The sequence below is a fragment of the Atractosteus spatula genome, chromosome 4, assembly GCF_055471065.1.
Source record: "Atractosteus spatula isolate fAtrSpa1 chromosome 4, fAtrSpa1.hap1, whole genome shotgun sequence".
NCBI classification, from domain to species: Eukaryota; Metazoa; Chordata; class Actinopteri; order Semionotiformes; family Lepisosteidae; genus Atractosteus; species Atractosteus spatula.
In genome coordinates this window covers 6,475,137-6,500,871 of record NC_142709.1, presented here as the reverse complement: position 1 = coordinate 6,500,871, position 25,735 = coordinate 6,475,137, and the positions used below count along the sequence as shown (strand labels likewise).

Below are 25,735 nucleotides of genomic sequence, written 5' to 3'. Positions count from 1 at the left end.
ACCAAATGAAACTAAAAACATCTCACAACTAATACAGTAACAACATTGTAAAAAAAGGATAATCCTTTACTTCACATAAAAGCACAAATCTGCAGCACATGATTACTTGTGATTCCTGTCACTAATATACTCATTAATGCTCTTATTATCACAGACTGACAGCATAGACCATGTGCCTCTTTATTAAGTCTCAGTACTGTAGCTGGCTGATTTTGCCAGGCACTGAGATACACACAGAAAAATTATGCTATAATATTACACTACTTTTTGAAGCACACTGATGAGCTGTGCACAGTTATGGCATCTCAAGGATTATATCATGAAACAAATCTGTTATGCTGTATTCAATTATTATTAAAATAGAATTACTGTTAGCACAAATTAAATGTGAACATAGGTTCTTACTCATCATACTGCTTTACGAAAGCATATGTTTTGTGGTAAAGTCAAGTTCTAATTTGGAAAACAGCACACCAAAAAAGCTATTTGCTAAAAGGTACAGCTGAACTGGATCATCTAGCTGAGATATTAATGATTGCTGCCTGTTTGCTTTTTCTCTTTGTACTGTCTATTAGTAGTTATACTTTTTCTAAGGTCAAACAGGTTAACAACAAGATATCTGAATTTTGCATTTTGAAAATATACGATTTTACCCTGTTTAGTACAGCTCCTGTTTGTCAATCAAACAATGTATAGGCTCTATAACTGTTAAATGACTTAAAATTTGAGAACAAAAATAAAAAAGCAAAGAGAACCAATAAGACCAAGATTAAAAATAAATAACATATTAAAAGATACAGTAGCTGGTCACTGTGGCGGAGGCCTGGTGCTGACCAGTAAGAAGTCCTAACCAGCAACTGGGCAATGTTTATTAAAGATTACTCAATGATCACCCAAACTAAATTTCTACAGTCTAGAATAGTTCAATTACTATATTAAAAACTTACAAAGATTACCTTTCAGTGGTATTATGATACTTTCTCCTGTAACCTATAAAACAAACAGAAAGAAAATATAAAGTCAGCAAAAATGCCATACTTGGTATGACTACTGCATGAAAATAATTACGTTTTTAATAGGATTCTTGATTACTGGGTAAATATATGGGAAACATGAGTGTGGGAACCTCACAAAAAAATATCACAGCAGGAGACTATTAGCCAGGGAAGAAGGTGCATTCTTGCATCAAAGTTCCCTTATAACTCTGTATTATTTAACACGGATATAAGCAATAAAAAGAAAATGGAACCAGGAGAATAAAAGTATGCATAATGCTCTCACGAGAGTGACTGCTTGTAAGAAACACTGACCATCAATCAGTCTAATTGGGTTTCAAGCAAGCCAAGGATTTGCTCTGGACTGTGGTATGCATTGATGTGCAGCAGGTAAGGCACATCTTGGAATTCATTCTCGACGACTATAGCATTCCGAGCCTGTATCTGCTGGAAACACTTTGTCCTTGCTTAGCTCCCCCATTAATTCTTTAGTATAACAAAGTAGCCTGTTGTGATGATCTGTTTTATCTAAATGATACCAATTAGAATAAGCTTTTGTTTGCTTCAAAGGTTTAGTTGACAAGACATACAGACTGTGCAGAAGTACAAGGCTTTAATTATCTGTGAAGATGCCTTTAGGCCCTTTGGCAGCACCTACGTCTGGGAGGAGAATATATTATGAAAAAAGATTCTGAAATCTGAAAACTGTGAGGAGACGTGATGTGAAATTATTTACTAATAGGAAGAACCTTGCTCTGCAATTCCGCAGCAGATACAAATTGCCCTTATGTGCTTAAGAGCAATACAAAAACATTACTGGGGATTTCAGCAGTGATTTTGCATTGCTCTTTCGTGAACACCTCCAAGACGCTGGTTAGCAGATGAATAATAGTGTTAATGAGCCTCTTTTAAAGTGCCACTACTGCAATAACCCTAAAAGTTTCAGATGTGTAGACCACCAACTAGCTGGAATTTTCTTCAGCGCACAAAGCAGCAAACACAAAAGGCATTATGAACACTTCTCCAAAATCTGGTGCATTAAAGCTGTGGGCACAACAGGCAGATTACAAACGGATTTTGAGAGTGTCAGATCCCCGTTTTGCATTAGAAATAGAAACGTTTAGATCCTAACAAAAAGGTGATTTGGAAAGACGTTCATAACAATAATAGGTTGTAAAAATGTGTCTGTCTTTTTTCATTGCGTAAGCAGTATTTCCTCACTTCTCATTAAAAAGAAAAGAAAATATAGTCTTATTTGAAGTCGTCATGGTCTAAGGAGAAAGAAAATAGGCTTTTCCAAAAAATCTTAAAAATCTCTAGACAAACAGCCTCTTGCATTCTCAGCCAGTCTGCTGTGGCCAGGTCTGAGATTCTTCATTGCTGTTTCTGTATTTTTTATACAGAACAATATGTGCAATTCTGAGACTGTTAAGAGTGTTTTTATTTAACTGTAAAATATGTTTTGGCACTTTACAAACAAAATGGTAACAGCTATTTTGATTTTTCATTTACTATGTGTTATTCCTTAGCATATTTAAGGCTACAGTCTGTGAATCTGTATATATATACACACACAGACCTGCACCAATACAGGCGTAATAAAGCAACACTGGAAAAACAGATGTCATGTATTAAAATAAACTGCAAAAGAACTGTACGTTTGGGCAATAAAAAAAGTCTGGAAGAAGGCATGGAAATACAGAACTACAAAACAGGGAAGAAACCCTGTTCAGTTCAATTTTCAACTACTGCACTGTTTTTATCCATGTGATATAAACAGAAATCTGACTGTGCCTGCTATACAGAATATACTATGTAAAATATAACGGGCTGGAAAACAAAAACACTACTGTTTTCTTGCTTATATAATGCATACTTTTTGTGCATTAATTTTTTAATAGCCTGCAGTTTGGTTAAATGTTGTTTAATCATGTTTAATCAGGTTATTTTTGTGTTTTATTAAGACTTTTTGAATGAAAACATAATTACATTTTAGGTCTTAAATAAACAGTTATATGAACCATCCTAAGGAGTGCACAAGCTTTCTTTTGGCACTGTGGGTTTGCACGCCGACAGTGAATAGATGCAATTTAAAGTTTCAGGTAGTTTTCTGTGTCTGAAACAAACTACACAAAAGATATTCACCTACATAAAATATCTAGATAATTTTCTAGCTATAACCTGTGTATAGTTACAACTCGCTGTTACCACTCCAAGATATCAAGAAAGGGGAAGGTATCAACAGGTGGTATCGAGGGGGGTGGTGGACACGACATGTCCTTTGCTGCTGGCCCCACAATTCAGCAGCTCAGGTCACTGAAAAACGCACTTACTTGAAGACAGCCATGGGGCTCTCCTTTTATTTTCCCACAGTGAAATTCAGAAAACTTCAGTTCCACATAGAGACCCCTCTCCTTTTCATCCGACTCTGCAGACTTCTCACCCAGGGAAACGTCTTCATCCAATTTCTGAAGCAGAGATCAAGAAAATTCAAAGTGTCAGAGCTTTTTAAAACAAATATACAAAACAGGACACAGATCTTTGGACGGAGCATGTACGAATGATAACCAGGATTTTTTTCGCTGTTCACATTTTCTCCAAAAACAAAATACCAACACCCCTCATTCAAGCTATTTCTTTTCCTCAGAGGTCTGCTTCTCCTTTCAGAGACCATAATATCCTGTCAATAGTGCAAAGGGCACAAGACCATTTTTATTGCCTACTTTTTATTCATTAATTTATAACATTTTCTTTCCATTTGTGTCAATACCAGTCCTATTTGATTCCACACAACTCCCTTTGTTATAACACAAAGACCTTTTTACCTCACTAAAGAATCATTACAAGCAATAGCTGAATACTATGAGGTACATGTTCCACCAAGCTCCGGTAATTACATCACCCCTATCTACTTTGGAACCTAACTAACTATGCCACCTGCTTCTTTACCACAGCCAAGACACCGTCAAGACTCCCACAATGAGATGCACATTATGTGATTAGTGATTTGTGATTGCGAAGGTGTTGGCAACGTTACTAAATCTTAAGCATTTGTCAATATGAATACAGCAAAAAAAAAAAATGCAATTACTGCAAAAATCAGGAATGGCACATCGGCATGTGCCTTGTGTGTTACAATGTACAGTGGATGATCTGAATGAGCAAAATGAGTTATTTTTTTCAAAAATGAAAGTAAAAAAAAAAGTGTGAGAGTTCATAAGATACTGAAGGAAAGGAAAAGCAGTGCACTGAAAAGTTTTGTCGGGACGGAGGCGTTAGTATTTCAGGCAAGATGGTAGGACAAACAAAAACATTTTCTTGTGGCAAAACACCGAAACTGTGTAACAGCAAAAAGCAATGAAGAATGTTGACAAGCCTCAGCTAGAGTAGAGTAGGCTTATACAGGATGTATCCCATCATATAGGAGTGTCGCAAAATTAAATAAAAAGAGTTTGCTCACTACAATACTGACCTCCCGTGGTTCTGCTAATTCTCTCATTTGATACCTGTCAGTTTCTAAGGACCTGTTTCTAGGTGGAATAGAGAAGTTCAACCTGTACCTTCAGGTACAAACTGCTACTCACTTCCGAGACACACTTTTACTAAATACAGACAGAAATGTACTGCAATAATGAACCTTTTTAGATGTTGTGGATTGTCAACTCCAATATGATACAGCAGAGGGAATTACTTCTATAAAATGTACAACCTTACAACCTTGCATACCTTCAAAACAAAGAGTGAAACAGGTTTTTGATTAATAACCATTAATCTAACAACTGTGAAAAACTTTTTAATTGCAGCCCAAGTTCAGTGATCAAGATTCAAGTCATCTCTAACTCAATAAAACACTCTTGAAATTCAAGATACTATGTGTGCAAGGGCTTCTGATGTTGAAAGTGTTCTATGGCAGCTGAATGGGGGTCTGCCTTCAAGCAAGAAAGATACTGCTAGAAGCTTTACAATGACGTCCAAGCTTGCCAGTGATTTGAGCATCATCTCCCCACCCTCGACAGAACACCGTTAACTCGGGCTAGTTCCTAGGGGCACTATGCAACATGCCAATGAGCTGACAATCTGACAATCATTTCTAGCATCTGAGTTTCATAAGAAATGGGATTTTTCACAGCAGCCATTGGTACAGTAGTGAATCTTGCATCAATACTGGAGTCTTGTAAAAACCTTCTTTTTCATAAGGGATTTCATTATTTAATTTAACTGGTTCTGTGTGCCCTTTTGATTTCCTACAAGTATTCCATACCCCAATCTACTATCTCCTCTCAAAGTCTTTTTTTCGTTGCTGTTCTGCGAAGTGCTTCGAAGAGCTACTTTTAAAGGCTCTATATAAAAATACAGTTTATGATTATTGGTGTACCTGGTTCTCCGACTCTCTGATGTCTTTTTGCCTTTCTTTCTCCTCCATCTCACTGTTACTTGTCCGGAGCTGCTTAGTAGCTGGGGTCAGAGAGGTGGTGGACTCAGGGGTGCAGCTGTTCCCCTCTTCTTCATCACTAGAGAGAACAACTGAGACACACAGAAACACTCTTTTAGTGCAGAAACCATGTGGATCCCTCGCAGTCACGTGCATGCTTACACACTGGGGGACCGTGTTCATCAGGTGTTTAAAAATGTAGTTCAGGTGGGTAGCTGGGTCCGCATGCGTAGGCTTCAAAGGAACAAGTATTAGGTTTATTCCATGCTGAAAAGAGAAGAAAGAAAGAAAACACAATGTTTCGGCCGTGGAGCCTTCTTCAGGTGTGGCAACCTCACACCTGAAGAAGGCTCCACGTCCGAAACGTTGTGTTTTCTTTCTTCTCTTTTCAGCATGGAATAAACCTATTTAGTGTTTAAAAATGTTCTGTGATTTGGTCCAATTCTACACTGGTAAGAAAGGTTTAAAACAAGGAGAGGGGGGGAAGGGATTCAGGTAGAAAAGTTATAATTCGGAAGGGAACGGAAATGCAAGAAGGGAACCAGTGCTATGAAAAATTATAGAACTATTCTTTTCCCTGACAGCAACTGTAGCTCAGATTGCCATCTCAAACTTCTACAGAACTGTGAAATTTAGAATCTTTTGGAATCTAAACTAATCCTAACATCAAAAATACCTATTTTGATGCTATTTATTCACATTCAAACTGGATTTTTGTCCGTCAGATTCCTTTCCACGGCTCAAACAAGGGAATTTAGGCACACAGCTTCCAATTTTAGACAGTGGCAGATCTATGAAAGAGTTTCATATCCTTATTATGTATAAAAAAATTCAGGTATCCAGATAACAAAGCAGTACATTCAGCAACTCTGCTCAAGATGTAGCGCTGTACTGTGCTTCATCTGCTCTGTAGAGAGCACAACTCCAACAAGAGGAAATGTGTACTTTTGCTGGCATGTACTGCAAGCCACAGCATCACAGGGTGTCCGTCTGTGGCAGGATGCTTTAATGGGCTTTGGGAAAATGTCACGGGTGGAAATAATCCCAATCACCCTAAGGTAGTACATCTGATCTACAGCAGGTAGGAGCAGCAGGGCTCTACAGTCATGAACAATTACAATTTTTCTTCATTATCTTCAAGTAACTTATAAAACTGACATTTATACAGACTAGGATAATGATTAAAATGTCAATTGTGCACATTTTTTTCTACTTTGATTGAAGCAATATATTTGAATTGTGCTCCAATTACATGCCACCATGAAACGTTTTATTAGACTTGTTTTTAAGATTACACCGATGCTCCAAACAAAAAAGCACAAACTACCACAAATAATGTGCCTGATACACATTAAAGACACCATTCACCCTGTCTACTTGGTAATGAGCCTTGTGAGGATGAGGGTTCAATACAAATTCAATAACTCAAACAAGTAACTCTACAGGGTAACATTCAAGTCAGAAATGTATATTTGAAAACTTGACACCTAAACAACAAACTTTTTTAATTAGAAGAGAACTAGTAACTGCATGGAAGTACCCACAATATTCATCACACCAATTTCCCGATTAATCCGTGAACGGGAATCTGAAGCTCCTTCAGATCCTGCCTGTCCTGTCAAACTGCACTTACTTGGCTCGCTGGGAGCAGGCGGGGGCTTTAGTGTGGAGGCAGAGTGACGTGTTCTCACACTCATTTTCCTTTCCTCAGTCCTCTGCTCAGGCTGGTCACTGCAGGGGGGCTTCTCTCCAGCCTGGGTACTGTTCTCTGTGCTGTTACTCTGTACGGGATCTGTCTTCTGGCCTGTTGGACTTTCAGGAGTCACACTACTGCCTGACCATCGCAGACAGAGCTTCTTTGCAGTGCTAGAAACTTGACGTGTCTGTTCCAGAACAGCTCTCCTGCCTGGGGTCTGGCAGTTCTCAATACTGTCTGCGGTCTCATTGCCACCACGAGGTACTAGAGAATCACTTCTATTCTCCCCCTACAAAAAGACACATTATAAAAAAAGGTGTTATGTTAAATTTTTGGACAGTGGTGACTAAAGAGGAATTGCACCTCAAGGGAAAAAATGATGTGGGCCATAACACAAACAGGCAGAATAGCCCAAAGTGTGGCATGAACCTGGAAATGTTGGTAGCGATTTGAGATCAATGTATTTAGAATGTATTAGACTGTATGAGGATATGTATTATAATGTGAATAAAAATACTTAAAAGAAAACTAATACCCAAGTTAAATGTAGCTAATGTGCGGTTCAGTATTAATGTGAATTATTGAGACGTAAAGTTTAAAAAAGAAGACAACAAATAAATGTAGACAAAAACTAAATACTTCACACAATTTCCTTTAAGAACTTCAACTATGAAGGTAAGTGATATTTAGGATTTAGCTCTGACAAACATCTTTACCTGTGGCTCCTCCGTTTCCACACCTGTCTTTCTCTTCCTGTTGCTCTCCGACAGGGACTTTTTTGCGTCTGCTGGATCCTGTGCCTCATTCTTTATTCTATTATTATTCTCAATCAATCTCCCAGTCACTCTGCAACTTGGTAGCAAATCTGAAAAATCACAAATAGCACGTTTAAACTTTGAAATATCAGAGAAACCAAGCAGGAATATAAGACATGAAATAAGATCTTTGCAAGGTAATACTGACTGAACTGCTCAGATCAGATTGTCATTCAGCCTTTGTATTAAAGGTCTCATTTCTGAGGATCTGGTAAGAATGATCTTTTGCTAGCTAACAAAGAAGGAAACCTACAGTGAGAGAGTAATTTACATTTATATTTTAAAAATACAAAACATAAGGTGTAAATAAGTATGCCCTCAGAAGATAATGGGGATTTCCAATTTTTAACATCTGAATTTAAATTCTAAAGTAAGGAGGTTTATTTAAAAGTTTAATGTACAGGTAAGGTAACAATTATTCTTATGGAAACTGCCTGTAATAGACAACAAATGTCAAGACAATGACTCTTTGACCTGGGTTTCACATGTCCTGTAGAAAGAATACCTCAAACTCTTTCAAAGCTTAGGGTTTCATATGTTAAACTTGGCATGTGTTCTGCAAACACATGATTTTAATATAGAAACTTATCTGTACTAATATCTGATTAATGCTGATGAAAGATAACTACGATGAAAGATACAAATCTCAGATGAGCTAAAATTATTCCTTCATTAAATTAATTCAAGACAAGGCTTTAGTGCAAAACCTCATGCGACATGGGATGCATCACTCGAACGACAACATGTCACAGAACAAGCACACATCATTAAACCAGGATCTGCTGAGATTTAACAGGTCAATAAAGTTAAGCTTAATTTGTCCAAGCTACCTCAGATTGTTTGCCAGGAAAATGACAAGGATCTTTCCATTTCATTTTAAAAAGGTCTGGAGGAAGGTTAGAGGTAGTGCCTCAAGTACCAACTGCCTCAAGCAAGCACAACAACAACAGAAAATATGCTAAAGAACAAGCAGTTGCAATATAAATGAGCTTCATACATGATTTTTATAGACCACAATTTCCTTTTATTTGAAACTTGATTATCTAGGTCAGGCTCCGGTCCACTTTTTTTTTTCTAACTGAATTTTTTCATTTGTATGGCTGTCATGTGCTCATTCAACAAAGTGAAACAATAACCAGTCATGGGCAACATCTTGTTATAAAAATATAGACATCTTGCCATAGAAATTATTTAAAAGCGTAAATGTTCTGTATTTTTTAAAATGTTTTGCTGAAAATCCCAAAATAAATTTATGTACTTTAAATATACATAATTGCCTTTCTGAACAGGGACCTTGTTCAGAAATCTTGCTACCTACAAGATTTACACGTGCAGATTTCAGTGTATAACAACTGTGTTCATATAGCGTTTATCGCTGCATTAAAATGCTCCATTTTTCTCCAGTGAGAAAACAAATCAGTGAGTGACAGATCTAACTTTCTGGTGCTAATTCAAGAGAATTGAAGACTTGTTTAAATTTTCTTTCTGATTTGTAAATTTAGGAGTCTGTTTCGCATTTTTATCAAAATTATTGCAAATGTAACACAATATACAGTATTTATTTTATTAATATGGCCCCAAATCCATTGTGTGTCCAGAAGTAAAATGCCATAATTACAACACTCCATATTTTTCATGGAATCTGAAAACAAGATGATGTTTTAACCAGAGAATCAACCACTTAAAAATATTCTCTAGAGTGGACAAGAAGTTGCCACCAGCAGCCAGTAGAAAGCCAGGGACTGTGGCTTGATATCTTGAAATGGTCTAGTTTTGCAATGCAAATCAAAACCAAACGTTGGGCAGTGCAGGTCTTCCATTGTGTGCAGTTGTCTTCATTTCTTCCAGATCATTTTAGCTCATGGCTTTAAAGCAAAACAAACAGATCCTAATTTTAAATAATACCCTTATCCTTGAAATTCCTGGTATATACTGCAACTGCATCAATTGTACTACATACTGAAAACATTTTATGGCTGAGGTGAATGAAAAACTCAACCACTTGCCCATAACACATTTGAAGTGTCCTGGGAAAACAAAAGATCAATCCTTAAATTTCAACGGACACTGCGTGCCACAGCATTAAAGATGTAAATCCGCTGGAACTTGAGTTCTAACCTTTTGATTCCACTTGGGTTCTCCTCAAGGACACAGAAAGACGGCTCTTTGACAAGTTCTCACTCAGCTGCGGCAACAAAGAATCAGATGTTCTCTTGGGCCACCCACTGAAACAAAGGACCCTCAGTTTATTCAAAGCACTTCATTCGTGGAAAGGGAGCAAGGAAGAGGGAAACAGGAAAAAACAAAGCATACAGATAACTCTTACAACAAAAAGAAAACACCATGTGGGCAGCGATGAAAACAAAGACACCCAGGCTGTGCACCAGTCACAGTAAGCACACTGAATAAATACACCGCGCAAAGGTCTCAGTTTGTCTCGACACGAATCATGATCAATCATGAAAAAATGGCGTAAATAACAAACCTGAGTTTAAATAATAATAAAAATTCGCAACATAATTTTGCTAAAAGTAAAAAAATATATCCTTAATAAGAAGTCGGTCACATGGTCTCCTAATGTGGCAGAAGAGCAAATGCACAACTTTTTTAAATGAATGGGTCAGACATCCACACTCACTCAGCTTTATTCCAGCTTTATCTTTTTATAACAAATTATGTTATGACACAAAACAATCATCAAATGGCATCAGAATAATCAGCAGACCATCATATGCAGTGCATCTATACACCCTCCATGTGAAAATCATTCTGAAAAGTAACTGAAAATGGGAACCAGGAAAAATTAGTTGCATAAGTGTACTGTACACACGCCTGAATTAGAACTTGGTGGAAGCACATTTTGCTTGAATTACGGCCATATTTCTGTTTGGATAAGTCTGTTCCAATTTAGCACACCTAGATCTGGCTGTTTCCCTATTTCTCCTTAAAAAAACTGCTCAAGCTCAATTAAATTGCAAGGGGACCACTGATGGACTGCAACCTTCAAGTTATTAAACAGAATGTCAATTAGATTGAAGCCGGGGCTCTGACGGGGCCACGCAAAGACATGGACTTTTTTCTTTAGCAACTCCACTGCTGGGTTTGGCTCTGAGCGTAGGGCCACCGTCATGTTGAAAAGTAAACTTCCTTCCCAATTTCTGCTTCCTTGCAGAGGGCAGGAGTTTCTCTTCAAGAATTTGATGTCAGTTGGGTGATCTTGTATTGGGCTTTTGCCAATGGAAACGGTTGTGCAATTAGGCCAGAAAGGTCTATCCTGGTCTCCTTAGGACCACGACTGTCTTTTTCTACACGTCTTGAGAATCTCCCGGCTCCTGCAACTGTGCTGTACATCTCCCACACTGTTGCAGAGGTGGGCAAGTTGGGCTCCAAACCCATGGATCCCCAACAGTTCCACAGTGTTTTTTCCACGCCTCAAACGAAACTCAACAGAGGCTTTTTTGAGTAAAGACATTCTTCATGCCACCATCCCATACAGACCGCACTTGTGGAAAGCTTGGGATATTGATGAGGAATTGGTGCGATGTGGAAGGCAACTCGTTACAGCAGAGCTAGTTTACATTCGTTTTTACTAAGGAGTATTTACACCTGTCCAGCCTACATTTCTAAGTTTCTATTTGTCACTACCTATCAGAATGTTTGTGTTTCACTTGGAGGATGTGTGTTACCCTGTGTAAAGATACAGTACATTCTGATTTCAGGCTGTCTTTCCACCAAATGATACTTTTGAAAGGGTGTGTATACTCTCTATAGGCACTGTACTTTCAGTCTTCTTTTCATAGGTCAAAGTGAAATAAATGTTTAATATGCAGGCTGTGCTTGGTTTGTTGAGGACATGAGACTCCACATAATAGTTTAATAACAGTACAACTGCAGGAAGGTATGCATGGGACAAAAGTGAGATTTTAAATCCTTTAAATGGCACAACAGCTTAAACAATGAAATAGATGATGATGGCAAATGAAAGATGTCTTTCTTTAAAGTATAAAGTGTTTTTTTAATCAAAATATTACTCGAAAGGCAAAAGAAAACTGAAATGTGCGGACAAGCTGGGCAGTGTTAAAAGCGAAGGAAACCATAAAAACAGACCACAACTGATAGAATACATAAAAAGAAACAGAAAAATAACTTGAAAACTTGGAGAAAAACTAAGCTTCAAAACACAGAGGTCCCTGCATAAGAAAGTGAATGTAAACTTCATCCAGACGTTTCTTAAAAGAGAAGATTTTGGGCCCAAGGGGCCTCCTGGCTGCCTTGGGGTCCGTGACTTCTTCGGTCCTCCTGCAGGCTGTCAGCACCCAGACCGGCCTCCCAACACACAAGAACTACTGAGCAGTGGAGAAATCTAAGATAATCAGCCTTCACCATGTTCTCGACAAACGGACAAGTGCACCTGTGTCACCAACCTAAAGCACTCTGCAAAGTGTTGCATTCAGGCAGTTTTAGAATGTAGTGAGGTGCGTTTTCCAGGAATGGTTTGGGTACACTCATTCTCTCAGAGGGCAAGATTAATGTTAATCATGACATAATGGCACTCAGTGATCTTCTTCACCCCATGTTGCTGCAGAGGTGTTAGTGGGGCCAGTAGGGAGCGCTCATCCTGCAGCCTGTGTGAGTCCTAATGATACAGTATAGTGACAGGGACAGTATACTGTAAAAAGGCGGCGTCCTTCAGATAAGACATCAAATCGAGTTCCTGACTCTGTGGTCATTAAAAATCCCAGGATGTTTCTCGAAAAGAATAAGGCCAAATTGCCCATTGGCCTTTACCAATCATGGCCTCCTAAAAATCCCCATCTCTGAACTGGCTTCATCACTTTGTTCTCTCCCCACTGAGAGCTGGTGCGTGGTGAGTGCACTGTGCACTCTACGGCTGCCGTCATATCATCCAGGTGGGGCTGTGCATTGGTGATGGTGAAGGGAAATTACCTGTAAAGAGCTTTGAGCAGAGTGTCCAGAAAAGCGCTATATAAGTGTATGGAATTATTTTTGTCATTATTATTATTATTATTATTTATTATTAATATTCTTTTCCGCAGGGGAGGGTCTCTTCCAGGATGGCACTACACTCATCCCCAGGGCACACGTGGTCACCCAGTGGTTAAATGAGCATGACACTGATGTTATCCTTATCTCATGGCCTTCTCAGTCATCAGATCTGAACCCAAAGAGCATTTACAGAATTCTATAACAATGCCCAAGACAAAGTTTTACAACTCCATCAACCAGGCCTGAGTTAACCGACTTTCTCATAGAAGAATGGAGCCATATATCCATCCTGCACAATTCCAGATGCTAGCAGATTATAAACTCCAGTGCATACAGGCTATACGGTGGCCCACACGTGGTCACACGTGGTCACACATGTTGTGACCCAAAGTCCCATTTAATGACTTTACATTGATGTTATCATTTTTCCCCCACTACTTTTACCTATATGAATCCATAGGACATAAAGGTGTATTTCAACACTTAAAATCAACTATACATTTTTTGCAATACATTATCAGTATCGTATTTGAAAACGCTCATTTACAAAATGAACAATAACCTGTAGCAAACTTCAAATATTAAAAGCTTTAGATTTTTCTCGGCCCCTGATTAAAAAGCTCAAAGCTCAAAATAAACTGTAGAAAAATGACTTGAAATTGAAAACAGTCACTGCACTTGAAAACATTTAATATTTTCTATTTTTAACTATAGCAATTGTGTGTCATGGAAAAATTATAAACTTGGATTTCAACACATGCAAAGGAAGAATAAGCATATGACAGAAAAGGTCAAATAGAAGTGGACAGAGGGCTTTTTGCCTGCTCAGATGCCTTTGATGCAGAAAAGCCAAGGTAGGAAATTAACACTGGTCTAGTATACAACTTTTCAGACCTAGCCTCATTTATATAAAATAATTTCCTGAAAACTTCCAATGCAAACTTACAATAAAACTGTAAATCATAATCACAATGAAAATTATCCTGAAAACTACACAGGTAACTGAAGAGTCCAATTATTTGAGAATATTAATTGTAAAATATTTTCCTCAGCCTCAAAGAAAAACAGTTGGATCCTTTTTTCAATTATGTTTCAATCTCACTTAAACAATTCACGATTATCGATAAATAGGTCCAGATGCTGCTAGAAGCTAAACAAAGGACAGTTATACAGCATCATTGCATTAAAAGGACACTATGGTGCCTTGAATAATATAACAATGGGAGCATTAAAAGTGTTGCCTCTATGCAAATTAAATCTTTACCGTATATAAACCTACTTATCAGCTCTTTGAACTGAAAGAGCTTAAGAGTTAATCAAATACTTAATATAAATCTAATGCTTTATATTAAAAAGATTTAGCAAAAAGGCAAAGTATGAAATGTAAGAACTCTAAAGCTTGACATCCAACCTTTTCCGAACAGTTTAGAAATACATATGAACTGGAACATAGCCAGCAGCCATATCACTCTGCAACTCATAACTGGCAACCCACTGAAGCTCAGCAGGTGTGAGCCTGGCCAGTACCTGGATGGGAGACCTCCTGGGAAAGCTAAGGTTACTGCTGGAAGAGGTGTTAGTGGGTCCAGCAGGGGGCGCTTACCCTGTGGTCCATGTGGATCCTAATGCCCCAGTATAGAGACGGGGACACTTCTTCGGATGAGACAAAAAACCGAGGTCCCGACTCTCTGTGGTAGTTAAAAATCCCAGGGCATTTGTAGAAAAGAGTAGGGGTGTAACCCCGGTGTCCTGGCCAAAATCCCCATTGGCCTTTACCAATCATGGCCTCCCAATAATCCCCATCTTTGAATTGGCTTCATTGCACTGCTCTCCTCCCCACTGATAGCTGATGTGTGGTGAGCATTCTGGCGCACTATGGCTGCCGTCGCATCATCCAGGTGGGGCTGCACACTGGTGGTGGTGGAGGGGATCCCCATTACCTGTAAAGCGCTTTGAGTGGAGTGTCCAAAAAAGTGCTATATAAGTGTAAGCAATTATTATTATTGTTAACATGAATGTCTCTGTTATGAGTATTTGCGTAGGAATTTACCTGTTGAGTTTCTGTCAGGACTACAGGATGAGTGCGGAGACAGAACTTGCAAAGAGAAGCTCAAACACAAGCTTATGTAATAGCCATGCAGGGAAATAATAACTTAAAGATTCATCACAAAACTGATAAATTAATTTTAGAATAAGGATCATAATTTTAGTATATCGATAGTTTTCTGTGATCCTTTATAAATCTGGGTCACAAATTGTATGAAGATCTGTAGCACTGTTGGTGTCAAACTACAATATCTTATATCTTCAATATACACTTATATAGATTTCAAAAATAGCACCCTTGCAGCTGAAAGATTAGTCCATAGCGCCCTTCTTCATTTTATTAAGCAGAAGTCCAAGAGGTTACCGTATCACAACTGCATCCTTAGGTTTTCATGACATTAATCATGACATGACATTAATCACTTCCTCATCTACATTACTGACCCAGAAATGTCTGTCTCTCCTCTGCAAGATACTTTGTAAAAGAGAAGGAATGATTTCATTTTTTAAATGTAATCTTAATAAAAGACAAGTTCTCCTCCTTATAAAATGTTCCCAGGTGAAACAAACTTTACTCTCCCACGGGGTGTATATATATATAGGAGTCTTTATTCCTTCAAATATTAATAGCATCTAGAAAGCCAGTTAACCAAAACCTCTAAAACGCATTCAAACTAACTTGGAGAGGTGGACTATCCTGCCTCTCTGTCCTTGGTATAAAACTAATTCTACCTGCATTCATGTTGTTATTTTGGAAAATATCTCCGTCCCTTCATTCACTTTTACAAATGCAGACAGGGATGTAGACATAAAACTGTCAATGCAAAATGTTTTGCCATTTTTTTTACAAGAAATCTGATTTTAATGTAATTTAAATCTGACAATGTCAAGCTGAGGAAGTGCAGGTACAGGACATGTAGATGAAAGTAGAGCACCTCTTTCTCTCTTGCACACCACTTTGAATCTTGTCCCTTAGAAGACAGATGCAGAAAAATGCCCTAGCATCAAAACCGGACTAGTTGCTAAAAGAAGTTAAAATGCAATAGTAGTTTTGAAATAAATCTTGAACAAAGGGCAATTAAAGTATCAATCAGCTACCAAGCAAAGCAGCTGAGTTAGTGGCAGGCCATGTCATAGTATTACTTACCTTCGGAGATGGCAATTTAGCCGATGTGGTGTGAGAGCCAGGGGGTTCTGTTCCGAAATCTCACGCGAGGCAGTAGGGCGTGCTCGAGAGTCTGACTCCTTATTGCCCTTCTCCCGGTTTAAATAATCCCGTCCTAATTCAGTCCTCAAGACATCCGTTAAGACAAGTCTGGCATCCTTGCTATATGGATACAGTTGTGCAGAACAGTAGCATAAATGTTTGGTGACTTTGTGAACATATAGCTATTTGGCAGAAAATGGAATTATCTGGGTAAATGAGAGACACCAGGTATACTGAAAGCAACAGCGCATACTCCAGCATCATGATGTCTGTGCATTAATTCGAAGTGCAAGGCAAAACAGACAAGCAACTTCAGATCAGCCGGCTGCAGGGTTTTTCAACCTGGGGCATGAGCAGCCAGTCTCATCAAACACAGTCTGACAATAACTCCAATCCAAAATGATTACATGCTACTGTATTAAGATATTAAATTCAAGCTTTACCATCCTCTGGAGGAAATTTGTTTTGCAGCATAGTTCAATACAACAAGGCAGACATTGAGTTACACATTTCATAACACTCTCTGAAATCTTTATAACCTTTGTTTGTAGAGGATATTTAAGTTGATCCGATTTGCTCCAATTAGTTTGCTACTTATTTTCATTAATATTCCTGGCCTGTTACAATTAACAGTACTGATGCATGCTGCCCAACACAGAAGTGAGACAGTATGTTATTGAACATGTTAACCATCTCCAAATTTTTTAATGTTCTACTAAAAACTATCCAGTATTTTATTTACCTTTGAGCGTGATTGTACTCTTCGACCCCAAAGCAATCCAAGCACTGTTCAGAGGGCTGGGATTTGCGTTTTATGGTGCATGTCCCAGACCTGTAAAAGCATAAACAAAAGGCTCAAAGGATTTAGGTTCTATTTCTTTAAATATGCAAAAAATTATAGAAAAAAAGGTCTGGGTCAAGGGCTATAAAATGCAAAAATACTCAGCCCACTGAGTGCGCTGACTGCTTTGGGGCAGAAGAGTACATTTTTGCCCAAATGCTAAAAAATACTGGGTAGTATTTAGTAGTCCCAAGTCTACTATGAAAAGTAATAAAAAAGGATTTTCTTCTCTCCTAATCTTTTGTTTCTTTCAGGCTGATAACCACATACAAGGTGGAAGTAATTTTAGAATTCCTCTTTCCTACTGTAGCTCAGTATGAGCAAGAGAAAGATCGCTGTATGAGTTGTCTTTGAATAAGATGAAGCTTTCTTCTGGACAGACCCAGAACAGGATGCACGATAGTGTGTGGTTATTCAATGTTAGACTGTAATATTCTGTTAATGTATGGAGTATTGTCTCGACATTTGCAAGTGTTTGGTGCAGAGACACATCGAGAAAATGTACATTTAATCAAGTCTACCTCTACACCGTCGCATAATGTACTAGAGTACATATAGTATGTCTAGTTAAATTACATTTGTAACCCTCTCTTATATGATAATGATATTATCATATAATATAACACTGGTAATTTAAAACAAACAATAATAATCACAAACTTATAATAATCGGTTAAAATAAACAACAGGAATTCCTCATCAGTGTCCAACCCCACTTTCTCCCTCAATATAACTGTCAGTGAGCCTGTAAAGCCGTCTGCAGCTTGTCAGTCCACACAGAACCAACTAGGCGCGTTCGCTGCAATACAGGAACAAGACCACACTGAGATGCTGATTCTTTGTCATGGGTACTCAGGCAGGGGACAGGGAGAGGCTAAGTTCATCTCGGGAGCCGAGTCTGTTGCACCATGAATTTGAAAGCTGCGGTTTCAGCCTTCAGCTTGGTTTCATCTCCCTCTGCCCTTTGACCTTACATTTTGTATCAAAATATAAAGTACTGCGACTTCTTTTCAAGCTAGCAAAAAGCAATGAAGAGTAACACTGCTTGCAAGATTACCTTCTGCTACGTAGCTCTGAACCATGAGCTTTTATAATATATGACTGCACTGAGAATCTCGCAACATAAAACATAAATACATGCCAGATTTTGCATTAAAATTCTCCACCCCCCACGTGTCATAAGTCTGCAAGTATCACCCTTGATGACACTTTCCTTAACTGGCTGCAGAACTGCCACATCACTACCTAAACAGCATTCTCCTTGAGCTTGGACTTCTCTGACGTTTGTTTGGAAATTCTGAGAGGTGCAAGAATAAACAGCCCTCTGCTGCATTTAATAGAGGATGTGCCCCATCTGGTGTATGATGAAAAAACAGCACCCTCATATAAGGTTTCTGTATTTAGCTGTTCCTGAATACAGTTCCTACTATGGGGCCCAAAAACTCAGAGCACATTTTACATTTCTAATTTCTGAATAATGAAATATGAACATTTCATGTATGTTCCAAACTAATCAGAAACACAATCAATTAAGAACTGACAATTATTTTTTGTTCTACCCACCCAATTTGGAACTGCCAAATGCATGTTTGTTTGTGTTTTGAGTCTCGGCTCACGGCTACAAACTCCGAGATGATGCACAAAGGAGAATGAGGAAGTGCAGGCTGACACCTCTGACCTGCCCACCTTCGAGCCACCTATCTTTTAACGCACCACGGGCAAGAGCCCAGGAGCGGAGGACCAGCACTGAATGGAGATGAGGCACATGCCTTACTGACCGCACCACAAGGCTACAAGCACCCAGGAGGACACAGTGGTCACCGAGAGCCTAAGGAGCCCCTGTCATCCCACTATACCCTTGGCGGGCACGACAAACTATGCGTCACCACTTGGGGAATCCACATTGGACCCCTGATCACACAACTCAACCTGCGCGGGGGCACAGGCACACACTATCAGGATTCGACAAGTGCTGGAACATGCGTGAGCCAAGTTCTAACAAAATGTCAGAGAACAATAAACACTGACGTAATTACAAAAGTACATAATACTAAAACTGTGTATTGTAAACCGTACACCCATTTTGCCAGGCAAAAATAAAAAACAAAAATGATAGAACTTTTATGATAATCAGAGACAAAAGGGACGATCGCAGTCCAATATCAGGAGAACACCAATGACACACTGATTTTAGACTGGAGTTTTCATTTTGTGCTGATCACTAAATCAGCAGTCAACCAACATATATGTTTAAAAAAACTCACATGAACTTATATATACACAAATACTCCACGATACTAGAAGTAATGAAATTTTGATTTAGAAAAATTAGTTTCAAAAGCACCAACAGTTTGATATTAATGTTGGTAAATATCCTGAAGGTGCCATCCCGATTCTTACCATGCTCGCATCTCTCTGTCTGCTGCATTTGGGCTGTTGTGCCGGTTGAGAGAAATCAAGGCTTGAGATCTTCTGCCACTGTTAGAAATCTGACTCCAGTGTATCTATTAAAAAACAAAACAAAATGACTATTAGGAAAAAAAACATTACTGTTTGTACTCTGGACGGGATTTTAATTTTTCTAGAGAATGAAGGTGGAATGGATTACCTCAGTGACTGAAATATTTCTGTATATAACATATCTTCTCTATTTATATATTTACAAATATTAATTGCTACTTCCAAGTCATGACCGCAAGCCTTACAGCAACAAAATGTGAAACAAAAATATGGCTTGAGATCTGCATATCCCACAGTAAGGAAACTAGACTCCGTAATCACTGTCAGAACATCACAGTTCTCCTAACGAGCAGAAAAAAAACATGCATTTGACGTGAAAAATGGGCAGCAAAAAAAAAGAGATGTATTCAAGTGTTAATCATTTACCCCTTTTAAATAGACTCCTCCCCGTGGGTAACATACTTATGATGCCCCTTGGAATTCAGTTAGATTGCACTCACCTTTTTGTAACCTGAACCTGAGGTCTGAGAAAGAGGAGACTGCATCACCACGCTCGGAGAGTCAGAGGATGACTTCCTTTTGGGAATCCTGAAACTCCCTTTCAACTGAAAAACAGAATGGTGGGCACAGGCCTGATATTTCCATTTTCTGTTACATATTAATCTAGACTAGATAGAAAGGTATATAGAGGGGGTCCCTGATATGTGACCCCTACATAGATTCTTCCACACTATCGTTATTGTTAGTAAGCAGCTAGGGGACAACTTAAGCAACAACAACTTTTATCATATTTATGTTGGCTTCTGTGTATAAATTATACTGGAGTTTAAATAGTACAAAATTTAACAAACCCAAACCGCTGCTCCAATTATATTATTTTCTTTCCATAATAAGCATACACTCTGAAGAACAAGTATCGCTTTAAAGATGACCTAATATATTTTTAACTGGGAATATTTTTTCTACTCACATTTTGTTTTAATTTAGTTGTATCCTTTAAAGGCTAAAGCAGAACAATTAACCCAAACACAATGAGAGGGAATCTTGAAAAGCATACTTTCTCAGTAAATATAAACTTTGAGACATCTCCTACTAATAAAATTATTTTATGTGCATGTAGTGACTTGGCCCTTGGCTGAATTCAGTAATATTAGATGTAAATTCTACAGGAAAATGAATGACCACTATGACGTAAACCAATCTCAACTGCAAACTAGTGTCAGCAACGTAGTTTAATATTGCCTATCGGAGATGTATCCAAAAAACCTTGCTATTGTTGTATGACTACCAGTTAGGACAATTTACAAGAAACACCCCACATTTCAAACAAAAAAGCATCTGATTTCTGCCCCAAAACCATCAAAATGTCATGGGTTCTCATGCATAAGGCCTGTTCTGTAAACAAACCTTAGAACTCCCCAATTTGTCTGGCAAAGGTGAAAGACCCAGCACTTTCCTGTGATCCATTGCTGACCTCGCGTCTCACAGGGTTTAATACAAGTATCTCCTCAGATCAAGTCCAAAAATCTTTGGGGAAGGTCACTGTTATTGAAGCAGAATAAGGTATATTTTATTATAACCATGAAGATAATACTAGGAATGCATGTTGCATTTTCTTGTGCAAAAAAACCCAGGAAATAATCTCCCATAGGCAGCTGATAAACAAAAACATCTGAAATGTTTTTAGGTTATTTAGAACAGTGCTGAAAACCTCATTCATTTTAATCCTGGTGAGCACCCCTCCTGAAAACCTATAAAATGTTACTATTACATTTATTCAGGCTAGTCAATACAATACAACATATTAACATATGGGAAAATAGTATCCATCATGTTTCAATACAATAATACTTAGACACTGATCAAAGGAGCAGTTTATTTTCATGCATTTTCATTTGTTGCATCTTCTTTTAAAGCATTCTGTGTCATCTAATAATTCTCAGTCTAATCAAGTATTCCACACTTGATGGCCAAAATATTAGGAACTCCCAGCTACTATACGCTGACAGTGACAGGCATCACATGCTTGGCTTGAAGGACACAGCCAAGACTCTCATCGTCCTCCTGAATTGAACAATCGCTACATCTGAAATGTATTCAAGGCAGGTGCTGTAGGAGTTTTGCAAATTTACTGGAACAATTTACTAATTGTAACAGTAATTCACATGGTATTTGGCTATTAGGATTCAAATACACAAAACACCTTTATTAATACATAAGACTGTGCATATAAAAACATGTGACAGTCTGCCTGGATACAGACAGCAGATCTTATTGTGAGGGTTACCAAGTTACAGCATACATCACAATCACGAAGAGATACAAGACAAGGAATATGCATTTAGTATACCAACTTGGATATTATACAAAATACTGCCTTTAAAACAGCTGATTAGCTAGCTTCTAAATATACATGAAGTTCATTTCAAGGACATGATGGACAGACAGAAGTTACTTACAATTGTAAAATTAACACCTTAGTATGGTCTGCAAATTCAAATGATAAATTAAAACCTGTAACAGACCAATATTATTAATCGTGTTAATAACAAAAAACTTACATAAAATGATTAAATGCCTATTTATTATTAATGTCAGATTCACTGGATACTTCAAAATTAACAGACTCTTATTAAAGCGTAATGTGACATTTGTAGCCTTTGAACGGAAGTCAAATCATTCATCATTTACTTTGAAATGAAACCTTGTGTCATTAACAGAACAGCCTGTGAAAATGAAACTATATGATGGAAGAAACTTGAACAACTTTAAGTGAAACATTCAAACAAGTTTTCATAACATAAAAGGGATTGAACAGTTTACCATGGACTTTTTCTCGAACTGAGGTTTTATATAATGTAACGTAGCTAATAGTAGAATTGTATTATTTGAGGGTCGACACTATTTAACAGAAATACGACAAATAAAAAAATAGTAATGAAAATGCAGTATTATACTACAAAAATGCTATATGTGAAATATTCCACGGAACCAACATATGCCAACCAACCGACACGTAGTATAGATAGTTTTTTTTTATTTTGTCAGCTATAAAGACCTTTAAACAGGAAGCGGCAGCCTACAAAACTGGCACTGCTACTAACAAAATACTGCGTATCGAAAATCTAAAAAATTCGCCATCCTAACAGATACCCCTGTATAAATCCCCTCTAATCAGTTTTCAACCCATGCTCCACCAGGAAGCAGGAGTAAAACAATTCTGAAATCACCTGAACGCCGGGTCTTCCGTGCACAAATACAAAATTTGTTGTAGATAATAACAGTATCAGGTTTACATTAGCATTTCCAGCTACTTACCAGTTTCCGTTTGCAGAGCATTAGCAAAAACCTAAAAAGTTTTTTAAAAATTAATCCTATGTATGATACAAGTTGTAAATAAGGGGCATAAAATATATAAAAACAAATGCGTGGATCTACCAACCTACAAAAAAATCCAACACTCTTCAATTACTTCCTGTTTTTACCGGATGTGGTTAAACTAACCAATCCGCGCAGCCAATGTAGGCGGAATCTAGAATGAAGCTTCCGGTGGTCGCATGCTTCAGGGTTTTAGTACCTGCGATACAACAGTATAGTTCTTCTAAACTTTACTTAACACCGAATAATACAAACAAAAGGAGAAAAGGTATACAAAAAAAGATAAGTGCACAAAAAACACACAAAACAATACAATGTCGAAGGTCATTTTCTTTTTCCCATATTACATCTTGCAGAGTATAACGTAATACCAAAATCCTTAAATCAACGTTCACATTTAAATGCTTAAAGATAGGGTTTTGCATGTCTATCTAAAAGAACTTTGTATTTATACAGGTAACAAATGTGCCACAGTTTATTTTAGAACCTTACAGAGCACACAAAAATCATTTAGCTTATAGTGAATTTATAAAGTGTTAGTTTAACAGGATAAAACCTATGAACAATTTTAAATGTTATTTCTTTAGCCTTGGTTGTAAGGAAATATCTGTCAGGGGTTGTCCAAACTAATTTCAAATTAATATTTTCAAATATCGCATTCCAGATGGATATACTGCATCTGGTCAGTAGCTGGATGGGTGACCTCCTGGGAAAGCTAAGCTTGCTGCTGGAAGAGATGTTAGTGGGACCAGTAGGGGGCGCTCACCCTGCAGTCTCTGTGGGTCCTGATGCCCCAGTAGAGTGATGGTGCCATCCTTCTGTTGAGATGTAAAACCAAGGTCCTTACTCTCTAAGAGCATTAAAAGTACCAGGGAATTTCTTGAAAAGTGTAGGGCCAAATCCTGGCCAAAAGCCGTGGCCTTAACTAATCATGACCTCCTAATAATCCCCATCTATCAGTTGGCTTCATCACTCTGTTCTCCTCCCCACTGAGAGCTGGTGTGTGGGGAGAGTACTGGCGCACTATGTCTGCCGTCGTATTATCCAGGTGGGGCTGCACACTGGTGGTGGTGGAGGGGATCCCCGTTACCTGTAAGGAGTTTTGAGTGGAGTGTCCAGAAAAGAGCTCTATACGGGCAAGGAATTATTATATACACATAAGAATGAAGCAGGGCTTACACAAATTTCTCATGTGGTATTGCATTTTTTAATCGTTTACTTCCACACAATCCAATAAGAGATTAACTGTAAAACCTGGAAGGTCAGCCTTGACAGAGTTAAAATTACCTTTAAACAAACTCACCCCATTCTCAGGAATAGCATCAAAGACCATGGAGTATCCCAGAGTTGAAATTCGGAATCTATCCACAAATTCAGTGTAAGTCAATAATATGCCCTCTGTGTTTAACAATTCGCTTACTAACCAAATCATATTATTATATCATGTCTACAGGAATATACTTTTATTTTGTACTTGATGTCTTTGTTATTCCATATATCGTATTTATGTGGTGAGAAATTATCTTTAGATATTACATTTCAAGATAGGAAGACCCCTCTGTTAAACTTGGATAACTTCATCAGAATTGTTCTTATATTAAAACTACACTTAAACAGAAGGTCAATATCACCTATACATTCAAAAACCAAATTGGGAGGATACTGCAGTATACTGTAGGAGGAAGTCTCATGTGCGATAATGCAAATTCCCTTACCCATTGCCCTTAATAAATACGTGTCTAGCTGCATTACAAACACATCACGTATGTGAATTACAATTAATAACGTTGATAGAATTGTTTTAAAATATTGTAACGCTTCGGGGTACAATATTATTACAATTATTATTTTAAAAAAGAACCAACTTTGATTACTTTATCGTACGACAAATTTAAAGCCAGTGTGCATCTGAAAAAGTTTTTTTTTTTAATCTCGAACATTTACCCACTTTTGCCAAAGAGATTCTTAAATTAACTCGCTTTTAAAGTACAGTATATCAGAAATGGCCCTGTCTGGCGATACTTAATTTTTTCCCCACCCCCACACGGGCCTTATTTGTATGAAAATATCTAAGTTTGTTTTGTTTTTTTTTAATACGTTGAAGGTTGAAATAAGTGAAATGATAATGAAATTTTAAATCCCGATTTTTTTTTTTATTTCTTCGAGTCAGTGAAGTGTAGGGTAATGGCGGAATTCCCGTCTCTCATCTTGAAGGCAAAACAAAATTCGACGAAACAACTTTTCACCACGTAAGAGGCTCTCCAAGGTTTGAAGAATTAATTCAAACGAACAACAAGTAGCATCACATTTTTATTGTTAGCCTTTCCTATAGACTAATAATTGACACTAATAATACTGGATACCAGGTATAAATACAATCTCATGAGGTTTTTGTGTTTGACGCCATTTGATCTGAACCCCGAGGTTTGCGTCCTGTTGAATTTGACCGGGCCAATTTTTCCACAGTAAGTCTGTCTGACCTTTTTCTCTCTGTCATTTCCCATTCAAAATCATCGATTTTGCTCTTAGTTGCAACCAATGGCAGTTTTGCCATTCCCATTTTTTTTTTTACTAATTAACGCACAGTTATTATCAAGTATCAAATGGGAATTAAACTGCGAGGTAGTTTAAATTCGTAAATAAAAATGTTTATAAGGACGGAGTGGCTAGTTCCTCACTCTTTTGCTCAGACATTATGTTGTCGCAGGACGATTAGTAGTTTAATGTTTCAGACATTTTTATTAAAGCTCATTTTTCAGTATAAAATGGAGAAAATGAAGACCTGCTGACTACAGACGCTGCACTCTTTCGATTCGTTTTGAATTGTAACTATTCGATAAGTGAGAGGTCTTTATGGA

General features: G+C 37.8%; 1 protein-coding gene across 5 annotated transcripts in view; it reads right to left on the bottom strand.

Annotated features, from left to right (window-relative positions):
* The window catches only part of LOC148835739 (sentrin-specific protease 7-like), a 36,876-nt gene extending 13,911 nt beyond the window's left edge, over positions 1–22,965 (bottom strand). For 2 of the 5 annotated variants that reach the window (XR_016091009.1, XM_088914929.1), the window contains exons 1-12: positions 22,818–22,952; positions 20,907–21,041; positions 20,000–20,104; positions 19,440–19,543; positions 16,941–17,030; positions 16,139–16,318; positions 10,057–10,163; positions 7,840–7,988; positions 7,061–7,412; positions 5,371–5,519; positions 3,329–3,463; positions 948–990 (exon numbers count right to left, since the gene is read on the bottom strand). Coding sequence is in view for 4 of the 5 variants with exons in the window: in XM_088914929.1 (XP_088771055.1) it covers positions 948–990; positions 3,329–3,463; positions 5,371–5,519; positions 7,061–7,412; positions 7,840–7,988; positions 10,057–10,163; positions 16,139–16,318; positions 16,941–17,030; positions 19,440–19,543; positions 20,000–20,104; positions 20,907–20,966 (1,474 nt within the window). In the remaining variant the exon portion in view is untranslated. Of the gene's footprint in view, positions 1–947; positions 991–3,328; positions 3,464–5,370; positions 5,520–7,060; positions 7,413–7,839; positions 7,989–10,056; positions 10,164–16,138; positions 16,319–16,940; positions 17,031–19,439; positions 19,544–19,999; positions 20,105–20,906; positions 21,042–22,817 lie in introns of all 5 variants that reach the window. The other 3 variants (XM_088914930.1, XM_088914931.1, XM_088914933.1) reach the window with 3 other exon arrangements.
* Between the last annotated feature and the right edge of the window lie 2,770 nt (positions 22,966–25,735).